This window comes from Drosophila subobscura, chromosome O (genome assembly GCF_008121235.1).
Source record: "Drosophila subobscura isolate 14011-0131.10 chromosome O, UCBerk_Dsub_1.0, whole genome shotgun sequence".
Taxonomy (NCBI): Eukaryota; Metazoa; Arthropoda; class Insecta; order Diptera; family Drosophilidae; genus Drosophila; species Drosophila subobscura.
In genome coordinates, this window is record NC_048533.1 from 24,790,822 (window position 1) to 24,812,167 (window position 21,346).

The 21,346-nt window shown below is 47.5% G+C and overlaps 1 protein-coding gene across 4 annotated transcripts in view; it reads left to right on the forward strand.

Moving 5' to 3' along the window:
- Positions 1-21,346, forward strand: part of LOC117898065 (protein similar) — a 60,995-nt gene that overhangs the window by 5,902 nt on the left and 33,747 nt on the right. For 3 of the 4 annotated variants that reach the window (XM_034807236.1, XM_034807237.1, XM_034807235.1), the window contains exons 2-7: positions 2,983-3,170; positions 3,236-3,459; positions 3,525-3,746; positions 3,813-3,979; positions 4,045-4,151; positions 17,779-17,920. In XM_034807236.1, coding sequence (XP_034663127.1) covers positions 2,983-3,170; positions 3,236-3,459; positions 3,525-3,746; positions 3,813-3,979; positions 4,045-4,151; positions 17,779-17,920 — 1,050 coding nt within the window. Of the gene's footprint in view, positions 1-2,982; positions 3,171-3,235; positions 3,460-3,524; positions 3,747-3,812; positions 3,980-4,044; positions 4,152-17,778; positions 17,925-21,346 lie in introns of those variants that run through there. The other variant, XM_034807238.1, reaches the window with a different exon arrangement.

The window sequence follows — 21,346 nt, forward strand, 5'->3', positions numbered from 1 at the left end:
TAAAAGATCATTGAAGATCACTTTATTGCTCCTCTGCTGTAATTCTGAATCTGATTCATTCTCGGAATTATTTCCCTGAATCGTTTACATATCGAATATACCCTTTTAACTTGCCGCAATGGCGAATGTCGTTTTGTTGTGAAACTGTTATCTGCGTCGATCGCTTTTATGTTGGGAGTTTCCCAAAAGATTTACTATGGCACGTGGCAGGTTGGCAACAAAGGAAGGCCGTCCGTCCGTCCGTCCGTGCCATTTACAACAAGTTCTTCCGCTCTGACGCAGTTGCCAGATCTTCTCTGCATTCAGGCGGCGTGCTCCATGCGTTGGCCAGTTATGGCAACGAGTAGTAGAATCCGATTTGTGTTTACATTTTGCACACGCCTTGGGAGCTCCCAAATGGTGTTTGCCCATCTCAATGCTAATGAGATTTGGCGACTGTCGACTGACGTACAGTGCAACACGGTTATCGCCACCAGCGATAGATTTATGCTCCGCCAAACATTTCCCCGTGACCTGTGCCGCTATTTACAGCCGCATGAACTTGCTATTGTCGCCTCCGATTGTAACTCAAAGTGGCTTCATAGATACCCTCTGCGAAGAGTGTGATCCCCGCTAAAGGGTAAAGGTTCGAGGTTTGTCCTGTGAGCTAAGTGCGTTTCTCTATGCCCACGTGAATGGAGCATGGCAAGAGCTACAGGTCCCCTTGGGGCTGCGCTTTGGAGCGGAAATACTTAACAACAATAGCAGCAAAAGCAGCAATAACAATGCCATTCCGCACAAGCTGCTGGCTGGCTGGCTGGCTGGCATGGCACTCTCTGAATATTTAAAAAGCAGCAATATTTGCTTCTGTTCTAATGAGCATTCAATGGTGGGGGATCGCACTTGCCGCAGCACTCTCCCGCGCTCTCTCCCTCACTCTTCCACCATATAAGCAGGCCATTAGCATGCAATCAAAGCCGTTCGCTCTGCTTTCTATGGACGGAGGCGACACCCACACAGCAGCTATCGCTCTTTCAGGCGCACAAACATTAATTATTTATACACAAAATAATCAAAATAAACACACAAGTGAGCAGACTACATATATTGCAGTAAGAGCGGAGTATGACACTCTGCCACTGATAGGAAACTAAAATAATACGAGACTTGTCTAAGCGGCAGCTGCATTTATTCTGTTCGATTTTTGCGGTTTTTAAGCTGATTGACAATGAAAAATCCCTACTTATCTGTCACTTTTCGCTTTCTTTTGCGGCACATAAAGAGAAGATATTTTTAGGCTTTGTTTTAGCTGCACAACGAAGTGTTAAATACACTTTTCTGTGGCTGTTTTGTTGCTGAGAGCTGGAATCGATTTCTAGTTCAAAAATCAAGACAGAAAATTGATTTCATCTCAGAGATTGGTCCCTACTTTCACTCACTTTTGGCAGGATTTCCTCAAACTCGAGACTCGACACGCACAAGCGATTGCCAACAAAGAGAATGCCCAAGAATACGAAACATATTCGTCGTACATGTCGTGTGTATGTCGAGCCTGATTGATGCTCGACTTGGGTTTAGCTGATAAGAATGTTGCTTCTGTTGTTGTTGTTGCAAAAGCCTTCTAGCCCCTACTCATAAAGGCTATGGAGAGATGATGCCCCCGCAGACATTTAATGGACAGCCGCCATGGGGCTATGGGCTTGCGTAGATTGCAGTTCCCATTGTCTTTGACCAAGGCGGCGACGACTGATATGGGAATGTCTGACAGCTGAGGAACTACTGAGGCGGCAAACAACTGTTGCTAGGTGCTGGGACCGCTCTTTGTCTTTACCCCTTAGGGTGGGGCAGAAAGGGCCGATCAATGCTGCGTTGGCGAATTTTGGTATTCAATTTGAGGTTTGCCGCACGAGCAACAAGCGCGCTACGTGCGAAAGCCATCGTCGTGTCGTGTCTATGGATTATATAAGTCGAATTTGCGAATGGGCAATAAATAAATATTACGATTTTATTATATTTTATTTACGTAGCGGAGACTCGGTTTATGTTGGGGCTGGTCGGATTAGTTCCGTTTGCATCACGAGATTTTCTTGGCAAACACGCTGGCATGTCGCTGCCATTCGCAGAATTTCCCAAAATAGTTTCTGTGCATGTACTTTCCCCATGTGCCACTGTCTGTCTGTCTGTGTGGTGGGGTCAGTGCCCTGCCCCAACCCATAGAGTGTGAGAATCAAAGAATTATGTGGGTATTTTTGATTCCTTATAACTTTGGTGCCCGATCATTGAGCGGCAGAGCAGAAGAATCCATCTCCCTGCTGGTGAAATATTTTCACTGGTGAAATTTCCACACGGCGTCTCCGTCTCTGACTCTGTCTCGGGATTGGCGACCAAGGCAGCCAACCCGCCTTATCAGTCGAACGTGTGACTGCTGGCTATTTTCGGCTTTTCTCCAGAACGCACCTTATCTAAGGCCCCCCAACTCGTCCCTCATTGCTTTGACATTGCCCAATCCCACCCCCAAAAAAAGAGAAAACACAAAGCACCGCACCTGAGAGTCGTGGTAGGTCAGGATTCTCTCTCGCTCTCTAGATCTCTGCATGCAAGGTGAACTTACTTACCAGGTGCCGTTGTCCGCTGTGGGGAAGACCAATAAGTTATTCACCAAGCTCAGAGTCACAAGCGCTCGAAAGGGAGAGAGATGGAGATATTGTGGTGAAGACTGTTTCGGATGCCTTTAACCTTTTTGTGTCCCGCTTTCGCTTTTGTTTTTGTTGCCTGGCAACCGACGAGATGCTTCGCAGATTTTTCGCTGCGAATTTTTGTTGCTCAATTGAAAAATTGGCGAACGCTGTGCTGTGACGCGTGGAATTGAATCAAATTCAATCAAATGCAGCAATTGAAATGCACGCATGTGACCCTCCCCTCTTTGCTCTCTAAAGTCTGGCCTACGTGATCACGATCTGTACTCATTTCTCACTCTCTCTTTCTGCTCTTTCCCTGCTTCAGGAACAATGAGAAGCGCAAGGAGAAATCCCGCGATGCGGCACGTTGTCGCCGCTCCAAGGAGACGGAAATCTTTATGGAACTCTCGCAGGTTTTGCCCCTGAAGAACGACGATGTGAATCAGCTGGACAAGGCATCCGTGATGCGCATCACAATTGCTTTTCTGAAGATACGCGAAATGTTGCAGTTTGGTAAGTCTTTCCCCTACCCCTTTCTGCTCCTTCTGATCGAGTAATTGATGCATTTCCATTTGCAGTGCCTGCTTTGCGCGACTGCAAGGAGAATCAAACGGACATCAAGCAGGACATGGATGAGGTGAAGCCCAAGCTGGAGTTAAGCAGCGAGGAGTGGCTCAATGGCACCGCCGAAGCCAGCCAGCTGCTAAAGGAGACCATGGACGGGTTCCTGCTGGTGCTGTCCCACGAGGGCGACATCACCTACGTCTCCGAGAACGTAGTCGAGTACTTGGGCATCACAAAGGTGAGCGATTGGAGCTGCTGAACGTATAATCTTTATCCTAAAACCTTTCTTTTGTTCCTTTGCAGATTGACACTCTGGGCCAGCCCATCTGGGAGTACGCGCATCAGTGCGATCACGCGGAAATCAAGGAGGCCCTCAACCAGAAGCGTCACAGCACCACACCAGTGAAGGATGAGCAGCAGCTGGAGTCTGGCGTGAGCACCCATCATCGGGATCTGTTCGTGCGCTTGAAGTGCACTCTGACCAACCGCGGACGCAGCATCAACATCAAGAGTGCCCTTTACAAGGTGCGTGCACATCGTGGCAGCTAATCTTCGTCGCTCTCTACTAATCTCTGTGATCCCTTTCGGCAGGTCATACACATCACGGGACACTTGGTGGTCAATGGCAAGGGCGAGCGTGTGCTCATAGCCATTGGGCGACCCATACCAAATCCCGCGAACATCGAGATACCGCTGGGCACCAGCACCTTCCTCACCAAGCACTCGCTGGACATGCGTTTCACCTACGTGGATGATAAGTGAGATTCTCCCTCCCCCTTGAAGGTTGCTCAATTTTAACTCCATTTATTTTTGTTGCTTCCAGAATGCTTGGCTTGCTCGGCTATGCGCCCAATGATCTTTTGGACACTTCGCTGTTTGGCTGCCAGCATGGCGCGGACTCGGAACGCCTCATGGCCACCTTCAAGAGCGGTGAGTGGACGCCCGCGATTCATTAAAACTAACGGCCCAGGCCCGGAGTCCAACTAATGCTAAACTAATTACTTAAATGTGCAAATTAAAGCGCGTTCCTCGTTAGTTGCTGCCACGAAATGGCAGGGAGGAGTGATAGAGTGGGGAGCAGGAACAGGAAGGATGCGGCATCCTGGGCATCAAAACAAAGTTGTCACTCGCCCGAGCACATTACCTGTTCCGCCAGTCCATCCAGCAGCAGCAGCAGCAGCAGCAGTTGCCATAGCTTATTGCATTTAATTAGTTGTAGCACCTCCCGCCCCTGTCGCTCCCTCTGAGTGGGGAGGGACAAAGGCCATTAGTCTGTGACTTGGCTGTAGCTCTGGCTCTGGCTCTGGCTCTGCTTTAATTTCACTTTAGTTGCTAATTAGCTTTTGTGAAACTAAATGAATTGGTCAGGCGAGAGACATTCTCTGCGCTTCGACGACAAAAACTTTTGAGGCTGTGATTCAATTATGTTTCCATGAATTCCATTCCAAACTATAACTAAAACTACAACTAAATTATGTTTTGCTGATTAGGCATGGCATTTGGCGCTGGTTCCCCGGACTCGGGCAGGGGCTTGCCATCGTAAACCATTAAGGCCTGAGTTTCTTGGTCAAAGGCCAGATATATGTACATGCTGCCCCTGGAAATCAATCCATTACCACCTATCATGCTTGGCAAAGCCTGCTTCCAGCGCTCATTTGCAATCAATTTTCATAAGCCAATAGATAAATTTATATTTCTGTCTGTTGTGTGTGGCATGAAGTAATTTCTGTGTGTGTTTGTGGCAAGGGGTCGTGTCTCCATGATTAAAGCCATGGCTTCGGCATGGACCGCAGCATTAAGTACTTTTATCCGCCCTTCCCTCTCTCCCTCTCCCCACCATGTTATTGTTTGCTTATTTGTTGCTCTTAATGGCCGCGTCATGTCGTCTACATTGACCAAATAATGTTACCACTGCCGCTGCTGCGCTGTTGCTCCGCTGCTGCTTAGTTTTGTGTGTTGCATGCTACCATGGTGCACTTAAAACGCCAACGTTGGGCAATAAAAACTCCACTGCTGCTGCTGCTGCTGCTGCTGCGCTGACCATTGTTTGGGGTACATTGTACCCAAAAGTGGCCAAAAGTGCGGGTGCATCTTTTGCACCAACCAAAAAAAAGAAAATAGAAGTAGAAGTAAGAGTCGCAGAGGAGTGGAGAAAATTGTCACTGCACTACAATTGGAATTATTATTGGCTGCGATGACTTTGGCTTCTTGGCTGGACACAGTCACCTCCCTCTTCCCTACACCCCCCCGGGCACTGCTAGACACGTTCTGTGCGAAATGACTTTCGGTTTTATGATGCGACGTATCCATTTGACCAGGACACCAGCAGGACACGCGGCGGCTTCTACAGATGCAACTGCTGCTGGTCCTGCTGCTGCTGCTCTTCAGCAAAGAATTCGCGCGCTCTCTCTACCGCTCTCTGTCTTCTCAGCTCTCTCATATCGTTAGCAAAAAACTTGCCAGCAAGTTGTAAAAATGTCTTCGAAAGTCGTAAAAGTATTTCATACATTTTTGTTTTTATTAAGTTGCTCCTTTTCGCGATGCTGCTGCTCCTTCCTTCCTGCTCTGAAACTTGTTCCTGCTTTGGGCAAAGCTTGTTCAGCTTCGTGTATTTCGTCGTATTATTGTTTATGAGTGCTGTCCGTTTTTATTTCCATTTGATTTTCATAAAGTTTACATGGCTTTGCTTAGCCACAGTCGGTCCGGTCCGTCCTGCCTTTGCATCGATAAAGATGATGGCTGCAAGACACTGGAGCCCTCTCCCTCTGGTAATTGAGAAACTATGGGGCTTTGGGGCAGCCCTGCTGCAGCTACATGTGTGGCAGCTGCTGCTGGCAAAAGCTCACACACAAAATACCCAAACGCCATGTGACAAACAGTTCAATAAAGTACGCAAAATGTGCGGAAAATCGCAAATGTCATGTGGGTGAGCGAAAATCTCGAAGCGTTTACCATTTGTGCCCCACGCGTGAGAGTTGCTGCCATGCCCTGCCCTGGCCTGCCCTGCCTTCTGCTGTGTGTGTATTGAAATGGAAATGGAAATGGGAAATTGCGTTCGAGCATTTCCATGCTGCAAATAAAGACGGCAATTTGGCCGCAAGGCGAAAAATTATGAAACGCAAAGGAAAAAGAATCTGAGAAGCAGCAGGAGAACTTGCAGCAGCATCGGAGCAGGAGCCAGAGTAAACTTAACGTGGCAGATAAATATCCACTGACAGACAGAACGACAGGCAGACAGACAGACGCATGGCAGATAAGGGGAAAATGGAGCCAAAGCTGTGTGGCAGTGGCAGTGGCAGTGGCAGAAAAGTGTTGCAATAAATTTGGCAAAGCAACAAAAAACAATACCGAAAAGTGGCTTTGGCAGATTTTGTGCTGCGTGTGAAAAGTTCTTCGATAAGTTTGGGGCAAAAGAGGGTGGCAAATGGTGTGGCAGGGCAGGAGCAGTAAGGGGGAATTGCATTTTCAGTGACTGCTGCAGTCGGGGGCATTGCCGCGGCATTTGCCAGACATTCAACTTTCAACTCTTGCAAACAGCAGCAGCAGAGGACTAGGAATAGGAAGCAGAGCTTTTGCGCTGTTTGTTTGTATCTCCTAGGGCTTCCTGTGGGGGGTTGCGCTAAGACAGGACCCTCTGCTGACACTGGCACGTGCTGATGGAGGGGAATCCTTGCTGGGGCTGGCCTACGCGGGGCGCCTTTAAATTGTTGCCTGCGTGCATCTGCCTCCGCATGATCCTCTGCACCAAAGTCCTGGATTTCAAGTGCAACTTTTTGTCTTTTCAACTTTATTTCCATTTGCTGCCCTGCCCTCCCGCTCCAGTGCCATCTCTTTTCGGTTGTGTAATCAACATAACAAGCAACTGCCAGTTTACGAGTCTGTTAATGGTTCATGCACCAGGATGCACCCACACACATGCAGGATGCACGATGCACACCCCCTGGAGACGCCCTGCCAGACGAGAGCTTCCTGTGCCACGTCGCGTGGCACGTCTGGCGCTCGGCCCAAACCGTACCGAATGTTCGCTTCCTGCCAAAAGTGTCGATGATGCCTGACGCTTAGTGCTGCCAAGTCGATGCACTCATCAGTCTGTCCACCTCTTTTACAGTGTCCCAACCCATCGACACACCCACTCGAAACAGTAGCACACAAAAGTTTATTTATCTTCTGCGGCCCAAGCAGGCACACTGATGCCAGAGAGCGCGAAAAAGTGGCAAACGCATTGGCAGCACTGCCGTTTCAGCTCAATCGATTGGCAGCACTGTCAATTATTTTCACACGATAGGCAGCACTGTCGCTTATATCTAGTTTCTATCTCTTATTACCATCACTTGGCAGCACTGCCATGACAACTCTCGTTCCACTGTGCCCACTGGCACTTTTGATGTTAATGCACTTAAATTTAGTTCGCGGCAAAAGTGGGCGTGGCCACGGGACACGGGTTGTTGCAGTTGCCGCCGTCGATGCCGCCGCATTTTATTACATGCATAATTCCGCCAGGGGATCGAAACTGGTCCGCGGTCCACTCTGCCCAGGACTCGCCCCCTACTCCATCTACGTCCCGCTGCTCGTCTCTTATTTATTCTTGTTTGCCAGTCGTCCTAGTCGTCGTCGTCGTCGTTTGCCGCGTCTGGGCCATGAAAAGCGCCAAACTAATGCCGTCGAAACTAATGGTCCAATTCGAGTGGCTCGACGGCATCCTTATTTCGGCTGTCCCTCGTCTGCACTGAAAGTAGTAATCCTGTCGCGCTCTGCTCCGCTCAGCGCTCTCTCTGCTGCGCTGCCTCGCGAGGATTGTAAAATTTTCGAGTTAATTTTAGCATCCTCTTCGCTTTGCCGTCGCTTGCATTTGACAAATTAAAATTGCATGAGCGGAAATGCGGCTTAAAGTTGCGCCGGATGTGGTGCTTAGGAGTTAGCAGCCCGAAGCCCGCTTCCTGCGGTAGTTTTTCCCCCGAAATAAATTACTTTTCCAGGGAGCTGCACACTGCAGTTGAGTCCCCGCTTGGCTGCTCAACAGGTGGCAGGAGTCGAGGGGCTTAACTCTCTTTAAGGACTCCTAAAAGACTGTAGGCTGAAGGCAGCCCAAAGTTCATGCCCCAGGATAATGTTAATGAACTGCAACGGAAGTGCTTTGGCTGCCTCCTCCCAGGTTGCTGATGGCCACAGTCTCTGCTCTTACCTGTTGATTTATGGAGTCCACCCTCGCCTCGCTTAATTTGCCAGAGTTTATTAAATATGCCGGGGCTACGTGAGTGCCTCGAGCTGAGCTGCAGCTCCCGTGGATGGGATGCCATTAGTTGCCTCCTTGGGTTGGGGGTTGCAAGTGGAAATTCCTGTTTCGCGTAACCATTTCCCCAAAGGATGCACTCGCTGGCTTGCTGGTTATTTTCTGGCTTAGCCGAATGGCTCTATTTGCTGTCAGCTTCCCCACCTGCCACTCGCCGACAATCTTTGGCCATCTTTGAGCTTTGAGCTGAGCTCTGGGCTGTGTGCGCACCTCTACCGTCTGCAGATATTTCATTTCATTTGTGTCCGCTGCTGTGTCCGGGCAGTGACTTATGATGATGAATGTAAATGCAGCAGCACTTTCTTATCCTTCAGGCAGTTTTCGGGCAAGGATTTCACGCTTTAAAGCTGCACAGCGGCTGCTCTGCGTTTTGCCTTTCTCCACGCTACGTGCCTGAGTCAGTTGTCACGTCAGAAATGGTCTGCACGGGGTCCGTTTTGTGCTGCTAACAAATGTGGCAACAATTTGATGCCACTTCCTTCCGTCTTCTCTGAGAGTGAGAGCGAGCGAGCGAGCAGTTGCCTCTGTCCTGTTTGGCATATCAAATTAGATAACGATTCCATTGAACTGCTGCTGCAACAATGGGTGTGCCTCCGTCCTGCTCTCTGTTGCATCTTCCTGGGGCAAACGCGTTAATAACATTTAATGTGCGTGCCACTGCAGTGGCATTCAACCTGCACCCTGCCCCCTGCCACCCGGCTAATGACATTTCCCGAAGTTCATTTCGATTCCTTCAACACTTTTATGGCCCTTCGCTGCTGCCATTTGGAGTCGCGCGGATAGGGCTGGCTAATTGACTTTATAGTCGCTTGAATCGTTTACCCCTCCTGGCTATACCCTTTAACTGTTCCCCCCTTTCCCCATAGCGCCTTGTCTTGGCCTTTATCAGGGGCCTTGCATACTTTTGTGCGCTGCTCGTGGAATGAAAGTTTTGCCGCCTTTGCAAGTTTTTCGCAAGTCTTGCAGAAAATTATACAAAAGGCAAAGCTCTCGAGGGGTGGGGGCTTGGCCAGGGGGATGTGGCATGCAAATATGCATTTGATTACACGCTCCAAACAAAGGCAAAATGATAAAAGTTTCGCGTCAGCCGCCGCAGAGAATGCAACGACATTTCGCCTTTTCTCTGTGCTCCCCCACCCTGTGTAGGGACACTCCTCCTATCCTCCTGCTCCCGCGTGAAAAGCTAAGTAAATTTGTGTGTTTATTTGGCAAACCTCAGAGGAAACTTTGCGTGCAACACCCATGGATGTGGCAGCAAGGGCGGGCGCAAGCGAACGACAAAGAACAGAAAATGTCAATCGACCAAGTGGAAAATTTTCATTAAATTAAAAAAGCGAACAATTTTCCTCCACACACACACACAGATGCAACTACACCTACACACAGATACACACACACAGCTACAAAGCAACCGAAAATTGTCGTAGAAAAAAAGGAAAAGAAAAGCTACCAAGAAGCAGCAAAAGAAAACCCAATGAATGTGCAAAGTTTTATGTTTTTTGGCTGCTGGCAGGGCGGAGATTTGCCTTTTTCCCGGCGCATCGTTTTTTAGTTTTTCGTTGAGGTTTTTGGCCCCACCCCCCCACACTCGCTCCGATGCTCAAAGGGTGTGCAGCTCTATGGCTCGGCATCTGTGTGTTGGTGTGGGTGTTTCTATCTGTGTTGATGATTGTCGTTTGCAATTTTCTCCTTCTTCCTCAGACAAAAACGAATAAATGTGCTTAGGCAAGCGAGAAAGTAGGAGAAGTAGATGAAGATGGAGACGCAGAGAAATTGCATGCAAAATTCGTATTGATAACAGCAAAATGCCAATGAGCCTGAAACTATGCAAGAACTTTTGGTCCGCTCATTCGAAAGTGGAGTAATGGTGGGAGGAGGTACATTGCAGTACAGTGAACACTCAGGGGCCGCTCACTTATGGTATTTAAGCAGCTTTCACTGCATCTCTTTAATCTCTCCCATTGTTACGGGGAATACTCATGTATAATTGAACAAGAATTGCCTCTAAGCAGCTTTTACTGTCTCTGTGTTCTCGGCCACCCACTGTGTTCTTTTTTGTATATTTTACAAAAACTTCTGCCCATCCATTCCTGGGAAATCCCCTTGCAAATCCCTTCACAATCGAATACAAAATGTGCGCCACCCTTCCGCCCAATCTCCCACACAAAAACCTTTCACAATGCCACACACAATTTGCTTAACAAAAAACCTTTTGACTTGGGTCTTGGGGCTTGGGTCTTGGGGCTCGGGTCTTGGTCGCCGAGTCCATTCCCCGAGGGCGGCAGGCAGGCTCTGCGTCTCTCCGTCTCGCTGACTCTCAATCAATCAAAAGCCGCTTGTTACTTTTGGCCACACTTTGATCCGTTGGCGCTAAATAAGTCGTGTAAACTGGCAAAATATTTGCCCCGTCCCCCGGCTGCTGGAATGGGTTCAGAGGGCATGGCCCTAAGGGCTTCTAATGAAGTGTTGACTTCTCTGTGGCTCCCCCTCTGCTCTCTCTCCCCCTGATATCAATATCAATTTCAGTTTTTTCTTTGCTTTCATTTGCTGACTATTTCGATGTTTATTTGCCTGCTGACTCCCACTAATATCTAAGGGGAGTTGGGGGAGTGAATATCCCCAAACAGATGGATGGATGGGACTTTGTTTACCTGCATTGTGTGGCACCTTTTCCCTCCACACTCCCTGCGTTGATTTTTGGACATGAAAATGATTTTAAATTTTGTTGCTTTTGGCGTTGCTGACTGCTGACTGGTGGCTGACTGCTGGTCTTTTCGCGCTCTGTCATTGTCAATTATTGATGAGGGGGGAGGGCAGGAAGGTGCCAAAGGAAATCGCCTTGGGCTTTGCTTTACCGTTACTCCCGCACTCTGCTGCTGCTGCTCCTGTGGATCATTGCGTGTCAGCCACACTCACACATAAACTGTTTTTTTTTTGCTTCGCTTTTTTCCGCGTCATTTTCTGAAATTGGCATTTAGTTTGCGACGAACGGGATTTACACGAACAAACACAAACACACACACCCGCATACATACATGGATATCCATATACATATATAGTTGTAGTGGATGCCGAGCTTCTGTCGCTCTCTGTCTCTTTCTTGTGCTTTAGCTTAGTTATACAATGGGTGCATTCACCTACACGCGGTTGCTTTGCTTTGGCGATGATGTCCCGCTGTGAATGCGGCCAGGGCTCAATCTTCACTCCGCCCCTCTCCCACGCTCTTTCGCCATCGAGTGAGCCTCTGCTGGCGTTGCTGTCGCTGCTGCTTTTACTGTTCTTCCTCTGTCGCTTTGCGCTGCTTGTGGTTGTCGCTCAGCATTTGGTTTGTTCTTCCACTTCTACTCCCACTCCCACTCTCTTTCTCTCTCTCCAGTCTGCTGCACTTCCTTTACATGTGTGGCTCTCGCACTCCCTACTCTCTCTCTCTCCATCTCTCTCTCTCTCTCTCTCTCTCCATCTCTCTCGCTCTGTGTGAAAAGTGTTGCCAATATCTGTTACTGCATCGCTGCGTTTCTTCTGTCTGTCTTTAGCCCCTCGCGCTCTCTCTCTCTCTTGCTCTGTAACTGTTTCGCTCTCGGTGTGTGTGTCTCACATTTCGTTTATTAAATGACAGCACGATATCTGCAAATGAAATTTTCCTTCAACGCATTTAGCCTCTGCTGCTGCCGGCGCTCCTCTGCTGCTGCTGCTGAATTGACAGTCGGACAGACACACACAGACAGACAGATAGATTGACATTTAAGCAACACTCTACGAATGGCGGGGGGGAAGGGCTATGGCTGGCGGACACTGCGGGGGCGCGCATTTAGATGCGTCATAAAATTTTGTGTTGTACCTCGGCATAAAGAAGCTCCTCCTGCCACTGCTTGCTCTCTTTTAGTTTACTTTTTTATGTGCCGCAGCACTTTACCTCAAGTGCCGCATACACTTTTCGGCTTCCTGGCTGCTACACAACCCGCAACCCCCGAAAGGATTTCAAGCCACGAAATTCCCTCGAATAATATTGATTGATGGCAACACAATTCAATTATGAATGAAGGCAGAAAGGCTTTTCCTTTTCCCTTTTACGACTGCCATCGACAAAAGACCCATTGAAATTATTAATAAAGCCACAAAAGTGGAGGAGAAAGGGGAGCTGCCAAAAAGGCTTCAGCCTCATGCCTCAGCTTCTGCAAATATTTCGATGCAAGATGTTGCGTGGCAGATGAAAAAACTTGCTCCAAATCTCTGTAGAAATCTTTCGCAAGTCCAATTAGACATTTGGCAAATGGACACAGCAACAGAGAGAAGCAAAGGAGAGAGAGAGAGAGAGTAGAGTCCAGTCCATTGGTGGACTCCTCTTGCCGGCAAACTAATTGTACAACATGAAGCGGCAAAAAAGAAGCGAACAAAAATGGAAAGAAAAGCACGGAAAAATATTGCAGCCAAAGTTTGTTACTTGTTTCGGTGTGGCTCGTGTGGGTGTGTCTGTGTGCAACAATTGTTGCAAGTCAGTTGGTGGCGCTAATGAAAAACGACAGCACCGACAGGAGGAGTGGGAGCTGGAGCAGGGATCGGGAACAGGAGCAGGAATAGTGAGAGTTAGAGACAGGCAACCGCCATTAAATTTTGCTTAATAAAGTTGCAGCTGTGTCGCAGAAAAAATGGGGTAACATCAACACTTAATTGTTTCCACAGTGCCAGGGGGCACCGCTGGCAAAACCCAAACGCAAATGGGGAACCAGAAGATGTGCTCGCTGCAAGCAGATGGAAGATTGAAGCGTTGTAGCATTGAGGATTGATAACTTTGCCAGAGATGCTACTCTCCCTGTCTCCCAACTGGCTGCCGCCTTGATGATGTCTTTCTTAACGCTCAAATTGAGTTAATTAAAAGATGGGCGGAGAGATGCTTATTTGCACCTTTAGACACTCGTTCCCTCTTGCTTCTGGGCAAATGGAATTAATGAGCATAATGGCATGGAATCCGAGCGAAACTTAAACACCAAAAATAGAAGCAGCAGCGAGGAGCATAATGAGCAGCGGCAGGAGCACAGTCTGGGGCGGGAGCTGTAGATTTTGGCACAAGTTTTCAATTACCCAGCATTTATTTTTGCTAAATTCTAATTAATGCACAACAAAAGAATTCTCGCGCTGCCGCTGGAGCAGGAGTGGGAGTTGCACTTTAGTTTTGCTTCTTAAATCATTTAAATTCTTGCCGCACGCATAAATAAATATTGACTTGCGGCACGTCGCAGGCAGAGGCTGCCGAGCGGTGGCAAATAAATATGCAAATTCTTCTGCTGACTTTTGTTTTCAATTAACTTTTCTTTCTTTTTCTTTGGTTTTCCGGCATCTTCTTCCGTCTTTGCTTTGCTTTCCTTTTTTGCATTTTTCTTTTGGTTTTTTTTGCTTGCCTTTTTCTTTTGGTTTTCTGCACGGATTTCCATGTGGAAATGGGCGATTTTCCCTGTGTTCGACTGCAAATTAAACAAATTTGTAACATTTTGTGTCGTCGTTGTGTGGCATGCCCCTTGTGGTTGCGCCACAGCGGTGCTGCCCGCTGACATTTTGAGTAGTTTTTAATGGGTTCCAGCGAAGGGCAAAACTTGTCGACTTTTCCTCGCTGCAGGCGGTCGACTAACGGTCGAAATGTCCTTTCCCTTGGCCCTTACCGAAGGTTGCCTGCCACATGTGTGTGGGTGCTGCCACACACCCGCAGCGACCCGTGGAGAGCTTCATGAAATATTCTCGCTTGAACCGCAAAAACTTGGCCTATTCCTGGAAGCGTCCTTCTGTGGGGAGTCCCTGCCTGACCTTTGAACCTCTTGTGCTCCTCTGCCCGTTCTGCCTCCTGCTGTAACATTGATTAAGCCATTTATGGGCATTACCAGCATCACTTTCGTGTCATAATGGAGCTCCGGCAGTAACTTTGCATTATGCCTGGCAGGGAAACCCTTTTCAGTCTGCCCACAAAGGTAACGAAATGCAATTTTCCACACGACTGGCGTGCCATGAAGGCGACGCTCCTTCTTAGAGTCGAGTCCTGCCCTAGCCTTAAGCTGCAATTGAGAGACGGAGAGACGGCGAAGGAGAACAATTTGCATAAAAATCCCAGCACACATATTGACTTGAAGAAAGCGGATTTGGGTTTTCTGATTTCGTACTTTGGATCAGGCAGGGTGCGGGGTGAGATTATGTCACGGCTTAATTCAATTAGAGCAGATTACGCATACGCCACGTGGCCCTGGCCCTGGCCCTAGCAAAAGGTCAATGCTTTTGCGTCTCTCTAAACTTTAAGTCCAAGGCGAAGCTGTCAAGTCAACTACCTTTGGCGAAGGAGGCAGAACCCAGAGTTGGGGTGGGGCAGGGATTGGGTTTTGTTGAAGAGAATCCGCAAACAAATCCTTGATTTATGCGCACATCCTTTTGGCAGGAGCCAAAGCCAAACAGCCACACATTTATTTCCTTATCCACTTGTGCCAATGTGATTTGCCCCTGCCCCACACTCAGGCAATGCCGGACGCTGGTCAGCAGCCAGCAGAAGAGAGACAATCAAAGCGCACACGAATGGAGCGTTACAGTGAGCACCCGCCAGAGTGTACAGCAGCAGAAGGTAGACCAATGTGGTGGCTGCAACGAGTAGCTGCTGCCACCGCGTGCCCCCTGGGTTGATGATGATTTACTGTTATGTTGCCTCGAGGATTTACTCGTGTACTCGAGCGTGTCTGAGCACGCATTGTGTGTGTGCATCCTCCTGCATCCTGTGCAGCAGCAGCATTCCGTGCTCATCCCGCTTGATACATAACCTTGAATGCGGTTTTGATGTTTGTCTTTCATTTGGAGTCGCCTCTCTCTCTCCCCCTCGCTCTCTGTTTGATTATTTGTACAAATGGCCGCCTTCCTTCTCGGGCATCCTGTCTTCTGTGGCAAGGTCCTGGGAATGCCATTGCCATTGCCATTGCCACTGCCATTGCCACTGCCATGGCCATTGCCATGCGAAAAGCGGATTGCATTCGTGTTCATAAATTGTGGATGCAGCAATGGAGCGTCGTGGCAGTGGCAGTGGCAGCAGCAAGCAGCAGCCCAGGAATGCTGCTAAAAAATTGCTGATAAATGATCTTTGCTGCCGCGCGTAGATATTTTAATATTTCCCGTCTCAGCGACTTGCACTGCACTGCACCAGCAGCCAGGAAAAGTCCTTGGCTGAGGGCAAATCAAGTTCACTGCTGCCGCTGCTGCTGCTGCTGCTGCTGCTGCTGCAGCTGTTGGGTCTGGCTCGGGCTCTGGCTTTGGGTTCTGCAACTCCTTCTGGCAGTCCCTCTGCTCTTCCTTTAGCTTCTTGTGCTTCTACTTTTGATTCTGTCTGCTGCTCACTTTGCTAATTCCACATAAACACTGCCAAATGGCAATCGTCTGAGCGCTGCAGTGTGGGAGCGGGAGGGAGCCACGGCAGGACGATACTTTTGTGTAGCGCGCTTTTGAGGGACATTTCTTCCTGGCTGCTGTGACGGCACCTCTTCCTGCCGCTGTAACTGCTCCTCCACATATGTCTGGCATCAATCTCGGGCAGCTGTCACCACACGCAACTCGCACTCCGCCTCCGCGGCGGCCTCTTTAGACGCTGTCTTATTAATGACGCCGCATAATTATCCCATTCCTTAAGGCAGGTCCAGCTTCTCCTTCTTCGTTTGGCGATGAATACATGACCACTAAGCCACTACTGGAGAGAGGCAAGAGGCGAGTGGCGAGTGGCAAGCGGGGCTTGAAGGAAAAACTAATTTTCTGCTTCTGATTTCGAATTAACTCAAAGAATGAATGAACGAATCGGAGTGAGGCGAAAGCTCTGCGGATTTCGAATTTTCTCTTCCCGTGGGGGACAACTCACCCTGGCCTTACGTTTACGAACCGCACTGTGTGGTGTTGTATCCAAATTTGTGGTTGCCTTTAATTCAATTAATTCTTCGAGATTTATGCAAAAGTATTTATGTTTCCCTCTGCTCCTCTCTACCCACTTTGTGGGTCAGAGGTCAGCCTCGTGTGCACCTGTGACTCTGCAATTAGGCTAATCCCCAGCTCCCCCCACCGGCAGGCCATGGGAGCCATGAATTTCAATTGCTTTTCCGAAATTCCTATGAATTTTCATCGCGTTTTTTTTTACGTTCTTGTCGCTGCCTGTGGCGGCCATAAAATTTGATTGAAATGTTTTCGAGCAGGAAGACGCGGTTTTTGTCACAGATACAGAGGGGGGACATCTACCTAGGATTATTTCTCTCAGTGTGTGTGTGTGTGCGTCTTTATATTTATTTTATTTGTGTTTTTATACCCGGTACATCTTACAGGGTAGCTTAGAGAGGGAATATTTGATGCCTGTGCATGAATGTAACTGCTGCAAGAAAGCGTTTTCCAGGCCATATAATTTATTGTATTACCTAGATCTCAGGGACTAATAACCTCTATAAGAATGTGGCAGTTTAAAGATAAAACAATAAAACCGAAGAATCATAAAGAATAATCATTGTTATCATTCGTATCAGTTGCTCAGCTTTCGAGCACAATTAATGCTAGAGCAAAGAACATTTTCGTCCACCCTTAAAGGATTTCCATAAACTGAGTACATCCCGGAGTATCCCAGTGTCGTTTCCCGTATGCCGCATACCCACACATTTCAACTGGGATTTTATTTCTGTTGTGTTGTGGGCGGCGGGCTCCTTTTAATTAAAATCGAGTTTATGTGGCGTTCTCGTTGAGGCAAATTACTTGGCAACGTTTTCCTTGCCCCACACACACACACACACACACACACACCACACTGCCTCATATTCAAAGGCTCAATCAAATGCCTAAATCCCTCCTTCCTTTTGCGTTGCTTTTCGAGTTGCTATTATTTAATTTTTATGCTGGAGCGCTTTTGGCGCCGTAATTTGAGACTTGACAATTTGCCAACCAGCCAGCCAGCAGGCAGGCATGGGGAATACTTCCTAAGGGGTGCGGGTGCCGGTGCGGCAGCTCTCCAAATTGTAGATATTTCAGGCGATATCTGGTTCAAGAGCCACCACACGATTATGACACATTTTAATGAGGGAGGGGCAGACCGCAGAAGATTTCTGTTTATTGTTTTATTTATTATTTCTGTGTGTTGGTTTCGCTGTGGTTGTAATTTGATTTATCTGCCAAGAGCTGAGACCCCAAAGTAGAACTAGAACTTGCGCTTGACATTTGTCTATACTTCATAATCTTTAATTGTTATTATTCTTTCGCTCTCTCTCTCTCTCTCTCTGTTTGCAGTGATCAGCAAGGGACAGGGTGAAACCTGTCGTTACCGCTTTCTGGGAAAATGCGGCGGCTATTGCTGGATCGTCAGTCAGGCCACAATTGTCTATGACAAGCAAAAGCCACAGAGCGTCGTCTGCGTGAACTACGTCATAAGGTGAGTCGTCATTCAAAGTCACTTCTCTACACTATACTAACCTTAGAATCACCCAAAATTGGGTCCCAAATTGAGTCCGAATTGAGCCACTTGGGAGGGAACAACAATGCCGGATATTTGCTCATTACATTTGGGAGGGAATTTTTATCTTTTAATTAAGCTGCAAAACGGAAGAGAGAGAGTCCACTCTTCTCCTCCACATTTTCATTATTAATCGACCGAATTTAATTTCCTCCTCAAAATATTTTCAACTGTAAGCAAGAGGAAGGGAAGCTGCTGCTGTGCGTGTGCTGGAAATTTGCATAAAGCGTTCAGTGAGGCGTAGCAGGAGGAGCATCGCTCTCGTCTGCAGGCAGTCTGCGGAATTGATTTTCTTTTCTAATCCGTCAATTATTGTGCCAGCATTGTGTATTGTCTGTCGCATTGTCAGTCGCATTGACAGCCACAGCCGCAGATGTGAACCACATTTTCCATTCGATTAGAATCCAGCCCTGAATCAAATTCAGGGAGAAGTTTCCATCAATTTCCATATTCATATTTCAAGCACACAATTCCGCTTCGTGCACTTTCCTTTTAGCGTTTTATTTCAATTTCAATTTCGAATTTTTATTATTATTTGAATTTGGTTGTTTTTATGGGCGTGTTGCGTGTGTCCACCACGTGCGCGGGTCAACATTGAATAACAAATTAACAATGGCAAGTCTGTAAGAGCAGCTCTCTAATGACCTCAGCAGACACTCGGAAGCACCTTCTGCCCGTCTCCCCACCCCATTCCTCGATTGTTCGATGTCGTGCCAGAGTTTCCGCCTCCCCCGGTACCCCAGCAGCAGCACCCTAGAACCACATTACTCCTTTTTCTTTCAGGTCCAACGGGTGAGTACCTCAAATAAATTTGTATTTACTTAATTTAAGCGTGTATGAGCAAATATTTGTGCATTGTTTCATTTCGTTTCCTCTTTCATTCGCTTCACACTTGGAAGCGCCCAGTAGCGGGGGGAAACGGAAAGGGGAAAGGGGGTAAAACGAGCTTATTGTTCATTTTTTTGGGGGTTTGTTATACGATGAATGAGAATGAAAATTCGTTTTTAATTGCACCCCCACACTGTCGTTAGAGCCTCGTGCCCCGGTTTTTGGATAAGCTTTTTTATATGGTTTCATTAATTCGATCACATCATCATCATCCAGCTCATCATCATCATTACTTTCACTTTGGCAAATGTCTTTTTGGTACACATTGACACGCCCCCTGATTAGCAAGCAGTCCCCCATGTACACCCACACATGCCAACGAATGGATGCAGTCGAGCGGTGTAAATGAATGCTGACAGTTTGCTTTTAATTCTGATACAGCATGTGATTAGCTCTCCCTCTGCTGCTCTCACTGAATATATTGTTCTTTTAACTGCGTCAATCAAGCAAATTCAATGATTCAATTGTTAATTGAACGACGTCTCGGGAATCGATTGTGTAATCGTTGACTACGCACTGCTTGCAAGCGAAGAAGAAATGCTGAGAGCGGCGCACAGCATTTTGTGTTCGTTTTGCTCTCCTCATTGTTAGCTTTCCGCAGTACCTACTACTGAGGTGTGTGGCTGCGCTCGTATAGATGCTTTGATTTCTGGATGTACGCTTCTTTGATTTAAGGTAGTCCCAGGTCGACACTTTGTATGCCGAGCATCTACATATGAACACAGTGTGTTTGTTTTTTTCCGTTACCCTACAGCCTGAAACTGCGAGAGAGAGAGAGCTTGCGCTCTCGGATTGCATTTGATCTTCTGCTACGCGCTTCAATGCATTTGGGTAGGTGTCAGTCGACTACCTGCTTAGCTTACGGTTGCTGCGCATCTTTGTTGCCCTGCACACATTGTACTGTGCGAGCATATACGCAAGCATTTAAGTTGATCTTCTGCTTTGCGCTTCAATGCATTTGGGTAACTGCTAGTCGACTACCCGCATTATCTTGCTCTTCTCTTTCCACTTTGTGTGCATTTAAATGACAACAAATTTACGGGGACAAGCGCGTGTTGCTTTTGTAATTGCTTTGTGCTTAATTGAAAAGAGAGAGTGGGAGAGTAGAATGGAGTGAGAGAGTGAGTGAGTGTGTTTGTCACATTGCCAACTAGAAATATTCTCTTTGAGTTTTGTTTACTTTTATTTTGGCACTCTCTCTCTCTCTCTTTTACTAGTATTTATTCTAACGGTGAAGTGATGTTTGGACTTTGTACGATTTACGGTTCGCTGATAACTGTTCTGCACGGACAGGCGCGCACCAGTTGCGATAATTTCGTTAATCCATTAAAGTAAACAAGGGAGAGAGAGAGAGAGATAGATCGATGATCAGTCACTGCTCCTCCCACAGTTTGGCAGCTGTCTCAAGGTCGCCTTTGTAGTGGGAGAGCTGTGCAGTGCGATGCGCCAGTCCAATGCGTAATTGTCGATGCATATTTATAGATTCCCAATTTCTTGGCCGACATATCGACATGGTTTTCCCACGATTTTCCCCTTGGAAAACCAGGGAAATTCAATTAACAATTATTTGAGGATGTCTTTCCAAGGGAAATTTGCATTTTTATGGCTCGTTTCATCCATGCCTGGGTACGCGTTGCTTTTAATTACCAAATGTCTGCCCTGCCACCACCCTGAACTGGATGTCTCCTTTGTAACCAGGCACTGTCCTTGATTTATCGTACTTGACAGCCTCTTTCTTCGGCAGTCCTTTCCACGCGCAACGCAAACTTTTCAGCCCTAATGGAATTTACACGAGTTCCTAACACTTTCCCCAAAAAAGATTTGCCATCCCCCCAAGCAGCGAGCCCCCGAGAGCCGACATCGACAGCAGGCTTAGGACGCCATTTTGTGGCTGGGAGACTAAAAATTAAAACAATAAATTAAGCCTGAAACAAGGCAAGCGAACCAGCTAGAGGGAGGCAATAAAATGTCGTCCTTTATGATTGCCTGACGGACCCGGCAATAAAATGAACTGAAAATCCTGAAATTAAAGAGTTCCTCCGTCCATTTCTCATGCCTGATTCCATTATGTATGCGACCTTTTCCCAATGAATTCCATTTGCAGACCGCAGCATAAATATTTCATATGCACATGTTCTAATCGGGATTATTGATGGAGGGAGTTCTCCTCCAGGTTCAAAGGTTCCAGCGCTGAACCCTTCGTTCAGTGAAACCTTTTCCCCATCTTTTCGGTTTGATGTTTCTGTTTCCATTGCGTGGACATAATTTTGATTCTCTGATTTCTTGCGAGCGATAACTTTGGTCACCTGGTCACCAGTCGTCAGCTAATTGAAAAAGTTGAGGTAGTTCCTTCGCCGCATGTCTGACCTTAATTGCCTTGAATCGATTTTTCACTCAATACACACCTGCACACGTCCAGCTGTATCCTGTATTCCTGTCCCGTTCGATGTCTCTTTA